Below are 16941 nucleotides of genomic sequence, written 5' to 3'. Positions count from 1 at the left end.
TGTCCTGAAGTACTGTGCACCCGCAGATAGACCTACTTGTTATTTTTGGAGGGAATTGCTTGCGACAAAGGATCCTCACAGGATTCAAATTGGTGGTTCTTCAAATATGTGGTGTGTGTTTTAGACCACTGGGCCACAAGTCTTGTATCACATTCCACTCCTTTACCCTTAACCTCATTGTAATGAAGTTATTTAAATTAATAATTCATGGCTAAAACAGTCTCCAATCCCTCTGCTTTGAAAAATGTCTGGCCTGTCAAATGTGTTGCAGCCAAGAAAGAGCAGATTCGACAGCATTGTTCCATGAAGGAACCCTTGACCCGTAGCTATTGTTTAGCTCTTAGCAGATAGGATCAGGGTCTATGACGTCCTCTCCCCACCTCCGTTAGCCTGCTGTATGAACAGGCAGACGAGGAAAGCCAGAGGCAGCTTCGCGTCCTGAACAATACCTGCCTTGTGCTAATGGAGGTGTCATCTGGCACAGGGCTGATTAGTCAGCGATTACAGCCAGGCCTCAATTGCCGTGACAACTGCTGCAAACACAATGGGCCCTGATAGAGCCAGCTGTTTGGTCCTCTGCAATTAACCCTGCATCCCACTCGTCTCCGGCAGTGCGCTGCCTCTAATTGACTATCGGGCACACAAAGCAGGGGCTGTCGGCCAGACCCCCTGGACATAGCCCCCCACCCCTCTGCTGAGGTAGAGATGATAATAATAGAGGCGTCCTGTGGACTCAGCCGCCAGTCAATCAAAGCCTTGGTGCCCCACAGGAGCTTCCTGAGGAGAGAGGGAGCGGAGGAAGCACATGTATGAGCCAGTGATCAACAGGGTACAGCAGCCTTGCAGGGGGCAGACATGTTGAATATGCCCTCAGCCGGAGTACTAATCAATTCAAGTGCACATGAGGGGAAAGGGAACCCTGCTGCTTGCTTGATATCAGAAAAGCCATTTTTAGGAACACTCATCTCCCTCTGTTCATCTCAAGGTTGATTTTTTTTGTGCAACAACACAGCGAGAAAAAAATCAAGGCAATTATTTGTCAGGCCTTTGCTATCTATAATTGCAAAGATAAAAATCAAACTGCAATGATTTCTCAGAGGATAGAGCTGTCTGAATTCATGGCTGCTTGTGTCATCATAATCATCAAATAAATGCATATTGTAAGACAGTGGAAACCAAAATGCAGTCTTCACTGAACTCCTCTCCGTCTTCTCTAGATTCTTCACATTTGTTTTTAAACTGATCAATTGTTATTTTTAAAGTTACTTCTTAATTCAAAAGTAAACACACATATATAGACACATTTTTCAACAGGGGGTGCCATACTATAATCACATATTGGGCTTTTAACCTACCAACATGTTTTGCAAATAGCAAAGAGGATAATGAGAATGTTAAAGCAATCTGCACACTGATCCTTCACAGGCATACAGACGTGGCAAAATGTCAAAAATGGATTTAATCATTAAAAGAGATTTAAAAAAACTTGGACAAAACTCCCAAATCTAATCTTTCATTTCATTAAAACCAATCTCATCTCAGATTTAATCTATCTATTTCCTGCACTAGCAGATGGAAGAAATACCAAATTGAGTGCCTAATTTGGGCTTCCTCCTCACACAGACTGCAGCATGAGGTCATTTAGCTAGCCTGCAGTGAGGCAGTCCACGTGTGCGGTTAATACAGTACACTGCCACAGAGATAAGGTCCACAGGTACAAGTAATCCGAGGAAGGAGCAGAGGAAAAACAAGATCCGTTTTCACTTTCTGCACAACGTGTCTGTCTATCAATATTAAAACTCTTTTACTAGTTTCACATACATGTATTACGTGTTGGTGGACAATGTGTCGGATCAAAACAGCTAATTAGAGTTTTATTTTAAAGGTTTCCTCCCAAGAAATGTGAAATATTATACCACCGGGACACTGTCATGTTTACATTTTCTCGTTACAATTTATCTCTAAAGCCAGATGTTCCTGAATCAGCCATGAAAATTAATTAGCTGGTTTGATGTGGCAACCTCATGCTCCTTCCAGACAGACCTGGCTTTTATGAGCTGTAGGGGAAATTACTGAGAATTGATTGATCCTGAAGGACTCTTCTGTACACATGGCCTGGCAGACAGACACAGACAGAAACACACACACACACACACACTCGTAGATCCTGCTAACAACAGCTGATCCAAACATTTTACCCTCCGGTTGAACCTGACATCCTTTCTCTTTAGTAGCAACAACATATGCAACAATAACCATTAATTGTCAAAATCCATTAATCCAAAGAAGCTACATACATGTTCTTTATTTTTGTTCAAAAGCAGGTGAATAAATGTGACATACAATGAAAACCAGGTTGAATTCCCCCCTCTCATTTTGCTGCTTTCTCTCTTCTTCATCCTCTTTACCCCCTCTCTATATTTTCTATGTCTCTTCTCTTTCTTCTCTTGCTTCCCCCCCCCTTTCTCTGTCTCTTCATTCCCCTCTCTGTCTCTTCAGTCTCCCTCTCTGAGTAAGTGAGTTTCATCTGGGGTGCTTGCCGGGCGAAATCACCTCAGGGCGAACACTTTATTATCTGTAGTCAAAGCGTCACCACAAATACCATTCTACACACACAAGTGTCACTTTCCATTTGTCTGCACTCTGGCTGCATTAGCGGAGCCTAGCCGGCACAGAGCCTCGTCTCAAACGCGCCCGGCAGAAGAAAACTAACAGCGTGGGAAAGCACTCGTCCTGCATTCCTGCCCCATTAACACCCCTAGCATCACCAGAGGAGACTTACTGCCTCTCTCCGGAATTAAAAACATTATCAGCACTAACCTTTGTGAAGATAGCATTGGAAAAGACAAAAAGATAAAGACAATTAGGCGGGAATCTTACAGTCTTGGCCTTTTATGTTATGTTTAACGCAAGTCGTAGCATGCGTGAAAGAGAATTAAACATAAGATCCCCTTTAGTTCAAAGCAGATCACTGCACATGTTAATTACTGATGATCTAGCAGACTGTCCAGGAAAACAACACCAGTGGGTAGTTTATGTCCTCTTTGAGTCACAAAGGAATGCAGGCCAGCAGCAGCCATGTCAGGCCTTTTGTGGGACACCCGTGCACCAAACAAACACAGAAACTGGGGCAATATGTTTACCTCACATTACACACTGCACTCCACAAACAAAACGGACAAACAAAAAGAAAGGGCTCCGTGTTGGTTCCCATGACAGCCAAAAAAAAATAAAAATAGAGCATTTCAATAGAAAAATATCAACCTTGAATATTTAACACTGAACACAGCCACGACCTCACCAGGCTCTTTCCATTTGCAATAATTTATGGGCCTGGATGGGAAACATAATAGATTATATATGAAAAAAATAACTATTCATCACAAAACTGCTCTCTGTTTAATAATCAAGTTTGGCCAAAGGGCTTAGTGGAGTGCTCTATATAAATAGGGGGACCTAGCCCCCGGTTTGTGGGCTGCCTGTGATGAGCCAGCCCTCGGGCCTGCCTGGGCCACCCTCATTGTGCATACAGCATGGTCTAGAAAGCAGAGCTTTATCAGCAAATACCCCAAGTCAGCACAAGCAGCGGGGTGGTTATGCGTTGCGACTGGCACACCAGCCGATATTGTCATGTGCGATTAGGCCTGTGCTCATGGGCCTGTGAACTCATTCCTATGGCATCAAAGTCAACCCCACCCCCCGACTCTCCTCCAGTTATATCCCTGCCTCTCTGCTGCCCTCTCCTCTTTCTCAAGGTTTTCTCATTTTACATTTAGCCCTGTCACTTCATGATGTTCCCTCACTGAACCTTGTGCTCCAGTGGAAACACATATAGAGTCAAAATACAACAACAGGTTAGACTGGTTTGATTTCCAAAACAAATCTGTGCAGTCCACAAGGGTCAACCACAAGTTAGAGCTAGCCAGTGCATCAAGAAGCAGCTGGTGCTAGTTGTTTTGTCTTGGTACACCTCTCCAGATGACAAGGCTGATTGAGAAGAACAAAGGCCGACTCACAGAAGAAAGAAAGACAAACTGTGAGGCCAGTTATGGGGAAACATCAAGAAGAAGAAACAGTAATTAAACCATTCAATGATGTATCAGAGAGCAGCGCATGACACAGAGCCAAGAAAGAAATACATCAAGCTAAAATCCTGACCTGAAAGATTCATGTCGAGCCCTCCCTGTCCTGTTTTTATGAGAATATGCCACGCTGTGACACTATTTTCTCAAAGAGCTACATGTACAGCCGAGAGCAGGCTGCATTCACAGTCATGCACAAATTCAAATGGACACAGCAACAACAGAAACACACACACACAGGTTTGGAGTAAGGGACCCCAGAGCTAGAGATTGTAAGCGCATACAGAGATAAGAAAAGGAACCAGTGCAGAGAGCAGAGAAGGAAGAAAAAAGGGAGAGAGTGGGAGTGAGAGAGAGAGATGAGGGGAGGCTGGAGGCGCCTGGGCAGGCCTGTCAGACTGGAGGAAGTGCTGGTGCGCAGGCCTGCAGGTAAATGGAAGAAGAAAGGCGCCTGCAGGCTGCCTGAGGCAAGCCTGGGCCCTTCTGTTCTATCATTTAGGAGACAAGTCCTCCACTGATTCCCAATTAATATTTAACACTGCACAGACAACAAGGCACTCGGCTGCAGTACACATGCCAACGAGACGAGAGGAGACGAGAAGAGAAGAGACGAGAAGAGAAGAGATAAGAGAGTAAAAGAGAATAGCAGAGGAGAGAAGAGAAGCGAAGCGAAGAGAAGAGAAGAGGAGAGAAGAGAAGAGAAGCGAAGAGAAGAGAAGATACATAAATAGGTACATAATCACTAAGATAAAACATTTTTTTTAAAAGATTTTACATCAATAGAGTTGTCGAGGCAGGGATTTAACAGAAGTAGGGCATTTTATATTAAGTATTGCTTAAAGCTGGAATCTGTTTCTAATCAATAGACTTTAATTTTATACATCTATTGGACTGTGGTGAAACATACAAAACAGACAGAACTTCATTAATAATACTTTTGCTTTCATTTAACCTTGTAGGTCGATAACATTTTCAGTGCCTAGCAACATCAGAAAGCTAAAAACAACTTCACAAACTAGAAAACTTGCTGCTCCATGATGGAGCTGACAGACACAGGCCTCCAGGGTTAAGGTTAGTTAAAAGTGGTTGTTGGAAATCGGTTCAAAGGCCTGGAGGTACAGTAAAAATGGTTCAGATAGAATTGGCAGCCAGAGGTCTGCAAAAAACACGCCCTTCCTCTGAACCTATAACCAGGCAAATATGATTCAGTATTTCTGAAACCTAAAATGACTGTGCGACCAATGCATGTGAAGATGGCCTTCATGAGAAGGAGCTCAACGAGCAAACCGCAGAAACTGTAGTAAAATGTCCCACAGGAGCGATGATTTCAACATTGTGCTGTGGTCAGTTTGCACTCCCATGCGTTCTCCGCAAACACTCTGCACTATTAGAGTGGACTGAAAAACCACAGCCAGGGATCGTTTTAAAATTTGGTGAAAGTTCATGAGTGGTTTGGAAAGAAACATCAAACTCAACCGCTGTCAGCTCTGTAGTTTTTATGTTGTTCACACAACACTTGTTAGGAATGTTCCCAGCGTAATGGTTCTCTTTAAATGAGACCCCCAGCAACAACATACTGATCAATAATCAGCTTCTATGAATTTCAATCAAGGCCCAGAGGTTAGAATTTGTGGGGCAATTTATTTAATGGAAAATGAACAGATACAGCTATGGTAGATGTAATTTATTTAAAGTCAAACTGTGTGAGAGAGTGTAACCCAGTGTGACCAGAAAAGTCAATGTTGCTGAATGCACTCTTACGACACTTTCTTAGTATATTTAGTATTATAAAACAACTTTATACAATATTTATTTTGCAGATATATAATAAATTGTAATTCATACTTTTAAATGTGCTATTCTTTCTTCATTATTTCGATGGAGTGACTGGACAGAAATAGAGTAAAGGCTAGAAATCTAGTTAAAAGGGTAAAGAAACCTTTCTTCCTACTTACACACTTTGTAAGTCCAAATCTTGGCCCACAGCTACATTTTTATTTGTTTCGCATCGAAGAGAAAACAAAAAAGAACTCTAGGAGTGTGCCAGGATTGTGCAGCACCTCCTGAACGCCTCTCATGGTCTGTCTGTGGTGGGCTCAGCGCTGAGATGGCACAGGCTGTGTGTCATTTCCTGTGGGACAGCAAGGGACTGCGGACACTCTGTATTCGCTCACATCCCCCCAACCCACCCCCACTCTCTGGCAAGCGAAGACAGAGGGTGTCGATGCCTTGCACCTGGGACGCCCAAATGCCAGCTCGGAGGCTTTGGAACCAGGAACCTGTTTTTCAACCCAAGTCCCGCTGTGACCAAAACTAAAGCAGAGCCACTCTTCCTCAAGCTCACCTCCCAAGGCAATAAGATTGCTTCACCCCCCGTGTTCACAGCAGAAGGCAGAGGGCAGAGGGAAGGCATGGCTCTGTGGGACACCACCAGCCGGAAATGATCCTCTGTGTGCCAGCGCTGAGACGCCAACATGACAGAAGAGCCAGTAGTATACAGGAGGTAAGACTAGTGCAACCAATATCACAGGGCTGCCCCTCTTAAATAAAGCAAAACTCGATTAATACCCTAGATATATAGATATACCCTAGAGATATTGCAATATAGCGATGTGATGAAGGTGTTGAATGACATATTTCATATGGCTATGCAAACCAAGTGATCCCCAAAATGAGATTGTATAAGTAGGCACCCAGGAGGAGGTAGGCCATGGATAGCTGTCAATCACCTTTCACTATGAAAAATATCTCATGACCTCTGCTTCCCTGCTGCAAACTGTGGAATAATGACAATCTCTGTGGGCACTCTGTGGAATTCCAAATGGGAGTAAGGAACGAGCTAGTTCAATCAGTGGGAAAAGGTCAAGTGCATGCAGATTCTCTCTCCCTCGCTCCATCTCCATTCCTTTTCCCCCAGTTCCACTTTATGCCCTCCACCTCCAGGGTACTGAGGCAATCAGGGGAAAGGTTGTTATTTCTGCTGCTGCTCGTGACCACATTTAAATATTCATCTGAAAACGCTCCCTACGTTTTTTTTCTGCCGACCTAACAGCCGTCGGAAAATCGTGCTGCAATTTTATATGGCCAGCTAATTCCCTTGTTATGTCTCTCACCGCCTCAGACAACATTGGAGAGAGGTGGCTGAGGTCATTACCTGAGCATATTCCCTCTTACTGGTGGTGGGGCTTAGGAAGAGAAGCTGCTAAAAGCAAAGCAAACTAATGGCTGTGCCAGCTGCAGAGGCACAGGGCTATTAGGAAAACTACAATCCCCAGGTGAACCCCCATGTCATGTCCTGAGGCTGTGTGTGACATGCCCAGGTTGTCTCTGTCGATCAAGACGGAAGAGGGCTAAACCCGGCCTGACACCGCATGAACCTGGGATATCAGGCCTTCTGGGAACTTCTCATCTACACCTGGCTGATTGGCACCTCAGGCCTCCTGGGTGGTGTCACAGGGGGTTACGGCTGTAGGTGTGCTCATGTGTATGTGTGCGTGTACATGTGTACAGGTCTCTGCTACAAGGAGATTGGAGACGTTCAACTCGGGACAACACTGGTTTTCTGAGTCTGATTTCAATGCAGTTGCATTCATCATGATGAGAAATAGTTTCTGTCTCAATTAAGGTTACATACGTCATTGCAATGCAACCAAAATGTGTATGTGTGTGTGTGTGTGTGTGTGTGTGTGTGTGTGTGTGTGTGTGTGTGTGTGTGTGTGTGTGTGTGTGTGTGTGTGTGTGTGTGTGTGTGCATCTGATTTGCAGCAAGGCCCTGTTGGTGTTAGAGACACAGGGGAACACCAAGGTTTAGCCCAAAAACTAATCCAATCACAGGACAAATATGGGAGGGGCAGCGAGCTGTGTGCTTAACAAGGTCAGAACATGCAGCAGGTCTGTATAAAGAGCACACACATGCACACCCCGTGTGACAATTACATTCTCATAAAATGTCATGCATGGCTAAAATGTAACCACTAAGTTTTTGATTAAACAAATAAAAAACAGCTAAAATTTAAAAATATATAATTTTGGAAAATAACCAGGAAGAAATATCCCCATCAACCAGTCAATTGAGGGATTTTGGACCTGTTATTCTTGAGCTGACATGTGGCAGAGTAATTGCTGTCTGGGCCAGGGAGGAGGCAGGGTAGTGGTGGGGGCTGCTGGGCCTCCTGTCCAGCCATCTCAGTGTTACTCATCACTGGACCGATGCACCTCCCTCTCCTCTCCAGGAGCGAGGCTGTTACGCTCACCCCTGCTCCCTGGACCTTCAGACCCACAGTGGAGGACGACGATCAAGTAGAGGGATGGGTATTGAGGGAGGTCGCCGCTGGCCGAGGGAGGTCGCCGCTGGCCGAGGGTGGCCAGGGTCAGTGGCATCCATTCACGCCACTACCCTTGTAGGGCCTTTCTCTCTCATCTGTCTGGATGGGTGCCCTTTCTCTGGGGCACAACACGATGAGAGGCCCAGGCTCCGCTGCCGTCTCTGCCTTTCATGTCTCCATCTAGGGCAGTGGTAGAGAGACGTGGAGGGGGCAAGCTACAAATGTCACCCATAAGGGGGGATTTAATAAAAAATGACAGGGGCTGGCGCTGGAGAGTGCAGACACATATGCGCGGAATTTGGACGCAGTGAAAGCAAGTGCCTATGATTTATAATTCAAGTAATGCGCTGCACTCCTTTTAATTCTACGCCCAAAGAAAAAAATATCAAAAGGCCGCCTCTGTGAGGCTAATCCAATATGATATTTTTAAGGGCAGGCGGTCAATGGCTTTTTGAAAAGCCAGCTTCTCTGTCTCCCTTTCGGCTTCTATCTCTCTCTCCTCCACTTGTCTGTCTTTCCCCATCTCCCTCTGCCACTCCCTCCTTTCTCTACCCCGCTCTACAGTACCTCACCCAACCCCCCCGAGTCCAGACACAGAGCGGGCTGTGATAATGGAAACATCCCGCTCTCCGCCTCCCGTTTCTCCCGCTAAGCTCTGTGCGCTTGGGGGAAATTGATTGTCTGGCGAGCCGATCTGAACGCATCCATCTGATGGTAGAGCCAGTTAAGTCCTTTTTTATTGAGGGTATGAGGGATTTTTAATGGGAGTCGCATCAATGATCTTTGCAGCCACTCGGCATCTGCATGCAGGGGCTTTTGCTAAAACCCTCCTAGGCCTCTCACCCCAACTGCTCTGCCACCCCAGTCCTCACACACACATGCACCACTTTTGTGTAAAGGACAGCAGATGCAAATGACACAGCTCACCTCTACCTCGCTGCCAGGTAATCCCCCCTCCTGTGCTCTCACTCACTCTATCTCTTTGAGGGGTGTATTCTGGTATTCAGCCTCCTGTTGAGAGCTCAGGTCACCTTAACCACAATCCCCATTCCACATTGGCACAAACTGGGACACAAACAATCAATCATGGGGACCTGCTCAGCATGGTGACCTGAGTGTGCCCACTTGTGCAGCCAGACCCACTGTCTGCCTTTCTGCACCCCTTCTGGGCCTGGATGAACAATTGCCGTATTGAGGCCAAGCGCTGCACAGTAGTGGAAATCCAACACTTGCTCCCCCCTCCTCCTCCAAGGACAGAAAGGAGGCTATTATGTTCAAACATCCTCATTATGAACCTCAAGCCATTCACTGTGGTAGTCTTTCAATCAAAGGGTTTAACAGGTGAAAAAAAACAGGGAGAGAGAGGGGGAGAGTCACAGAGAGAGGGTCAGTAGGAGGCAGTGCAAAAATAAGACTGGAGACTGTTCTTTTTCTCTATTGATTTGAGTCCTGACTCCCACTGGCTGCTCCTCAATAAAAGGACCCTGAGAGGAAGTGGGCTAATCCTGCAAAATTGGAAGGGGGGAATCGATTAAGACGACTGTTGAGCACTCCCTCCATTTCTCTCCCTCCCTCCCTCTCCATCTTTACCTTCTCTAATTCTATTTTGCGCAGTTTCTCTTTGTCCTCCCTTTCACTTCACCTCTCTCTGAAATCTCATTAGTGAGCCCGGTTGAACCCCACTCAGCTGAAGAGCTGCCCCTTCCAAATGCACTCTGAGCTCTGTTCCCTCTCTGTTTCACACACACACACACACCTCTACAGCTCCATATGAAACATCCATACAGACCAGCAATAAAACAACTGCAGATCTGAGGACAGAGGTGACACTCAGTCACCTTGTTGTTTGTGACTCTGCTCTCCTCTGTAGGAGGCGTTTGGAGTATAAAGGTGAGCTGAGAAGTAGCTAATTGGCCAGTGAGAAGCTGAGAAAGAACACAGTTCTTTATTTCTTTGCTATTTACTAGGCTGGTTACAGGCCTGATGCAATGTCCCACTGACGAAGAAGAACAGAACCTGCTATTCCCACTAAGCTGAAGTAAAAACTGATAGGTTAGTGCACTCCTGCTCTCCATCTGCCAGTCCTTTTAATCGGCTGGAGGTAGCTCGTAGGCCTGCCATGTAAACAAAAGCCACAAAAACTCTAGGAGCGTTCAATAAGGAGGAGAGACCTTCCTTCCCCTCATCAGAAAACAGACTCTCGCTGTAAAAGGCTTATCCAAAAGCTTCAACAAAATTAGGGGGAAATTCACCTTCCAGATGCCTGACTGCCGCAGCTCTCTCTAATCCAAAACTGGTTAGAACTAGTTTTGCCAGCTCTGTAAGAGTTTTCAGCCCTGGCTCATCTCTGTCCCTTTACACTATTTTGTGAGTGGACAGAGGGTGGTGCTTGGGGAGCAAACAGAGCAGCTGTCATGCTTTACAGGCGGCCGGCACAGCCAGGGCCAGACACTGTAAATGTTTACAGACCCTCAGGGTCACCCAGGGCCAGTGAGGCACGTTAAACACTGTCTGTTCAGCCCTGTTGCCACGACTGCACAATCAGCACAGCTAAACAGCCCCCCTCACAATGAGTAGCCAAACAACATGGCAATCCAAGGTCTAAGTGCAGAGCGAATGAAACTGTTTAGAATTCCTCAGAGTAGCGAGGGAACACAGTGACAAACAACAGAAACCGGAAAGTCTATTTTCCCTCACTTATTCACAGTTGGGGTTAACCACCCATTTCCATCATTCACCATGACCGATAGATTAAATACAAACGAAAAGCACAAGCCTCGCTCATTCCTTAGCTTTGGGCAAGCTGAACTCCTGACCTCCATCGCTCCCTGTCACTTTCTTTACTCACATTTCCGTCCAAGGGCTTGCGGGGGCTCCAGGGTCTTGCTGACACACACCGGGTGCTGGGGTGGAGGGTTTTGCCTCCTCTGCAGACAGGCCAGCATGGCGAGGTGGGCACAGTACTACAGCCGTGGGGAGTTCTGCGGCCAACCTGGAGCAGAAAAAGAGCAAGAAAAAGAGTGAGTAAGTTAAGCAGGATGATTCGAGGTCAAAGCTCTGTGTCCGTTAAACCGGCTGGATCTGGCTGTGGGCTAGATGGGCTAAGTTTCTCACCCAGGATTTAATTGGGAAAGCATGCCTACAGCTGCCTGCCTCTCAGCTCTGTGTGCTGAATGATAAACACACACCTGCACTGGGGCAGCACGGTTGACACGGGTTCAGAGCACAGTCCAGGCCAGTCACTCTGCAGCTTCAAACAGCACATCCACACAGCCATTCAACCGCATCTCCCGTCTATGAAACCATCCTTAAAACAAACACACAGGCACACTCAGAAAGTAGCAACACTCAGGCACATTCCTTCCAGGGCAGTGTGTACGTGGTGATTGATGGCGTTATCTATGGACGGCAAAAAAATGGTAATGCTGAGAAAACAGGAGTCTTTCTGCTACAACTTAACATGCAACAGCTCTGGGGGACTGTCAGGAAAGGCCTGGGGGACTGAGTGGTGTCTGGATGTATGTGTAGCTGTGTGTTGAACCGTATGGTTGCATGCGTGTGTGTTTGTGAGAAATGCGATGGGTTGGGAGGGGGAGACTGCCAACCGTACATCAGGGCTTGTGACGGCACTAATCAATCTCCCTCTAGGCCATAAATCTCCAGCTCTGCACTCCCCCTTTTCCCCACAGCCACCTTCACTCAGGAACAGGGAGGCAGTTGCTACTAGATTCCTCTCAAAAAGCCCATCACAGCCCCAGTGGAAACAGTTTTTTTTTTTATATATATATATATATATATATATATATATATATATATATATATATATATATATATATATATATATATATATATATATATATATATATATATATATATATATGAAAACCCACAGCTCCCTCACAAAGAACCCTCAACAATCGAGTAGCATGGTAGGTATCATTCATCAGCAACATACCAGTGTCACAGAGCACAATGATGACTGATTACCAAGTCTTCTACTTGGATTATGTGCCAGATGAGAACAGCTCAAGCAAACCATTTAGGTCTAGAGTGTTTTTGTATGATAAGGATCGAGATTCACTCTTCTATACTTCACTTAGCGGATATTGTTTGGTTTCCAGGAAAACAACGTGCTCTTACTGTACAGAATATAACACTGCAGAAGACCAGTTTCACCTAAAAAGCATGGCTGTCTCTGTATGAAACATTGTGGCTTTAATCTTAGCTCTGCATGTGTTTGAGTCTCTTGTCCAAAATGCATCAATATGAAACACTATCGTTTCCATCTGGGCCGGTCTCCTCACATATTAAAACAAAGAACAGAGGCAAATATTTCATCTGTGCTGTCAGCGCCAGCGTCTCCTGCCATGATGCGTGGCAGATTATTGAAAAATGATTTCTCATGCGCCTGTCACAGGCTTGTCCCCTGTTATTTATTTTCTCAGTGAATCACTAAATGAACATTTAGCCACCTGCCATCAGTCCATTACTTAGTTTTATATATTATCATTTAAAGAAAGCAATTATAATGATTACGAGATAAATTAATGGCAGTCCATTAAGCGCCGGCTCCTGTTCTTTCTCATTTAAGGAATAAAGCAAAATATAGCTCACCAGTGAAAAACATAAAAATATTAAACCACTAATAAAAGCATTCAATCAAACTAACCTTTATACATGACAACATATTCCTGCAGTAGTCGATCAAGGTGGGAAAACACAATTTAAAAGAAAGATAAGTGTATTACATTTATTTATGTGCCATTTTATAGAATGTTAGTGCTGAACAGAATCAAATAATTCACATCTATTCAAGATGGTTGTTATTTTCATTTCATAAACTCCTACTTTTCAGACCATGCTAAATTGTCTGACCATGAACCATGAGTTCGACACATTTCTTGTGGTGAGTTCACATTCTGCACTCAGTAAATGTGTTGTCTCATAAAATGTAGATAGAACCTTTAAAAATATAATTCAAGTCAGAACTGACTGGATTTTCATTAATGGGTGCATTTTTATAAACTTTAACAGCCCTCCGTACACAGATGTGTAAAGTATGGATTGAGAAATGGAGGAGAGAAGCATGATAAACAACTTCAACACAATTTACTGCCTATAATTATGGTTGAATGACTTTCCTGGTTTGAATAGTTCAAAGATTAGAAGCAGGTGTTGCAGGAAAAAGCACCACCCCTGCAAATAATTCAGTCTTTCACTCATAAAAACGATTTTTTTTAATAGAACATTTTTCACAAGACATTTAATTTAACCTCAGACCCTGAGGCTTGTATAACAAACTTTACACTCAGAGTCAAAAATATGTATTTTTTGAACGCGTTAGAAGCAACACAAATCAACACTTTTAGCACAAACACCTGACGGTGTGAAAATGGTATTTCTCCCTGATAAATGTGGGTAAATTAAATCTTTAGACTCAGAATTTCTTGTTAATTACACACACCCCACACACACACACACACACACACACACACACACACACGGAAGAGAGGGGCCACTCTATTTCTCACCAGGTGCTTGAGCAAAAAAGGTCGCTTGCAGTGCCATTTCCTCTCACACACAGGCAGGCCTGGCCCAAACACACTGGCACTTTGAGCTCATTACTGGCTATTCACATAATCCTTTCTCTGTGTCCTCTCTGTGAGGATACTAATTTCACAACGACCCCATCCTCAAAGCCCATTTGTGAAAAGATAGTGGTTGAGAGAGAGGAAAAGGACACATGGTGTAGATTGAGACTAAAAGCTAGTCTTAACGGGGGGATACCTCCACAGTTTTCCCCGCTCTGAAATGAAAGACAATCGTGTAACTACCCTCAATTTTTCTCCATTTGCTGCTCACCAAATGTATTCTGAGTCATTATACTTCGCTGAAAGAGACCCACTTTTTTTTCAATTCAATTTCAAGAACCAATTTTCTCCTATTATTGACTTTAAGAGCGAGGCAAAAGGAGCAAGTCTTTGGCTTGTTTGTAATGTCCCCCTTTCCCCTCCTCTCCTCCTATTAGGTTATTGTACTACTTAGCAGATGTCTATCAGACGCAGGAAATTATCTCCAAACCAAAAACCCAGTGACCCATCATCCAGCTGCCCTAAAAAAAAAAGTTTGTTATGCCCAGGTCAATCCCTGAGAAGGTACTGGTGTGAGAATCCACACAACACACACACACACACACACACCCTACACTGTGCTTGAAAAAAACCACCTGCACCTCACTCACTCATCAAATCCACTCCCAGGTTTCCTATTACACCAGTGCGGGGATATCTCAAAAGCCAGGATGTCTATCGGCTCTTTCCCGTTCTGCTAACGCTGCTGCAGGGTTTGCAATGGGGGCGGAAGATCAGTCCCATGAGATGAGGGAATAAGCCGAAATCAAGAGGCGGTGGGTTTGACAGAGGGCTATTTCTAAGTTAAAAGGTTCTTAAACTGCAGAGGAGATCAGAGGAGATGGCTCCCCGCACCCAAAGCTGTCTGCCCAGATAAGCATCCTGCCAAGTGCGGAGTGTTGCAGGGTGGTCATGGGTGAATAAACGGAGTGTGTGTGTGTGTGTGTTTTCAGCTACACATGTTTTAGGTGAAGGAAAGAGTGAAGCAGCTGATACTGGGGATGGGTATCGAACCTCAATACTTTTTGGTATGGGCTAAAACGTGTCATAAACTGTACCAAACGATGGCATCGAATGTTTGGTCAGATTCAGTCGTGTTTGCTTATTCTTTGATCAGATGGTTCCTGTGTGAAACGTTCTTGTTTGGCTGCTTGTGTTTGGACAGCATTTAACATTTGTGAACTTCCTTTGTCAAATGAAAATTGAGTTTTGTAGGAAAACCAGGCCAGTATCTAAAGATAGTATATTAGACATATGTGCGCCTCAGAGGCGGAGAGCTACGGCCTGGAGGTCGGTGTGGTAGATGGGCATATAGCATGTCTGACAGGAAACTGGAGGTGACGTTACAACTGAAGTCCACCTTTAATCTTAACTATACACAATCTTTACATCATTTTGACATACGGTAATTGCCAGATGCACAGATGCAAGACTTTCAAAACATTCGCTGTAAATTGCCAACTTTCTTGTCTGGCGATAAATGTGTTACAAACTATGCTACAAAGTACCATAACGGAGAAGGTATCATTTTAGTATTGACATTGAAACTGAAGTTTTGAATCAGAATTAGTAGCAAAAAAAACACCTGGCTAATATTATCCCGCAATCATTTTTTACAGAAAGTCAATCCCCAAAGCTTCTATAGAGGCTTGACTGTCTTAGTTAAAGTGTCTCCAGAGAAGCTCCCCCTCCCAGTGGAGGACCAGCCCAGGTCCGGGAGCCTGGCAGACAGCCTCCACAATGAGCAGAGGCGGGGCTTCGACCTAATTGAATGGTGACCCTGCCGTCTCACTGTGGGACGCCCCATGCAGTGCTTTTAACAAGCTGCTGTGTCTCCCCTCTTAATAAGCCCAAACAAGTTAATCCAATCGACACACTCAAACCCTTTCTTTTTCTTTAACAAGGCACTGCCTCTACCCCCTTAATCCCCGGCTCCCCCTTCTCCGTCACCATACCGTCACATGAATGGAGGGAGAGTGAAAGGCTCCATTAGGAAGGACTGGCAGTAAACCCCTTCAGCTCGGCACTTTCCACACATCCGCACTACATAATTTGCACTCATACTGTATATTCAAAAAACACACACACACACACACACACACACACACACTAATGCTCACATGTGCCTGATATAAAACTGGTCTACTTGGACGTGGCACACAATGAGAGGGTTATGTTCGCCGACCCTGATCCACACACCAACAACAAAACAACACACAAACAAAAATTCTGAGGGGACGTTTGCCGACAGGCACGCACTCTGGGACATAAAAAAGGCATTGTTAACAAACCCTCCCAGCTCCACAAACAAGAGCCACTGATTCCCTAACAATACAAGCCCCTGGATGCACTCACCCACCAGCTCTGCACAACCTCACACCAGCACAATAAATAACCTGCACAACAAAAGGCCATTGTGTGTAAAAGCCTACAGTTTAGGCATTATTGCCATGATATACAGTGTTGGGATAACATATTGGCAGCTGATTCTTATATATACGATGCAGCATGTCACAGTTATTGGGGCTTATACAGCCTTGTATGCCGTGCAGTCGTATTTATAAGAGGTTTCTCAGCGGATGAAGGGCATCTTGGCAAAAAACACTCAGCTGTTAGCTTTCGATATTTCAGTCAGCTTCAATAGCGTCACCCATGGGATGAAGGGTGAGGAATGTCTGGCAGTCCAAAAGCAGCGAGTAGTCTGTCATCTCTAATCAAAACATGCCTGCCTAGACTAATGTCAACCCTGTAATAGCAATGGGGACTAATTGACTTCACATCCAAATGCTGCATCTTTGTGCTGGGCGAGGTGTCATTAATGGTAAATAACAGGCTCAGAAGGCAGCGTGCCTTCGTGACTGTGTAGCGATCACATTCAAAAATGTAGAAAATGCGAAGAGATGA

The 16941-nt window shown here is 44.9% G+C and overlaps 1 protein-coding gene across 2 annotated transcripts in view; it reads right to left on the bottom strand.

Moving 5' to 3' along the window:
- Positions 1–16941, bottom strand: part of fam222aa (family with sequence similarity 222 member Aa) — a 49395-nt gene that overhangs the window by 12208 nt on the left and 20246 nt on the right. Inside the window, exons 2-3 of one of the 2 annotated variants that reach the window (XM_029439920.1) lie at positions 11596–11714; positions 11256–11399 (exon numbers count right to left, since the gene is read on the bottom strand). In XM_029439920.1, coding sequence (XP_029295780.1) covers positions 11256–11352 — 97 coding nt within the window. In that variant the 5' untranslated portion in view covers positions 11353–11399; positions 11596–11714. The remainder of the gene's footprint in view (positions 1–11255; positions 11400–11595; positions 11715–16941) is intronic. The other variant, XM_029439918.1, reaches the window with a different exon arrangement.

Source organism: Cottoperca gobio, chromosome 9, assembly GCF_900634415.1.
Source record: "Cottoperca gobio chromosome 9, fCotGob3.1, whole genome shotgun sequence".
NCBI lineage: Eukaryota > Metazoa > Chordata > Actinopteri > Perciformes > Bovichtidae > Cottoperca > Cottoperca gobio.
This window is presented reverse-complemented; position numbering and strand designations above follow the sequence as displayed.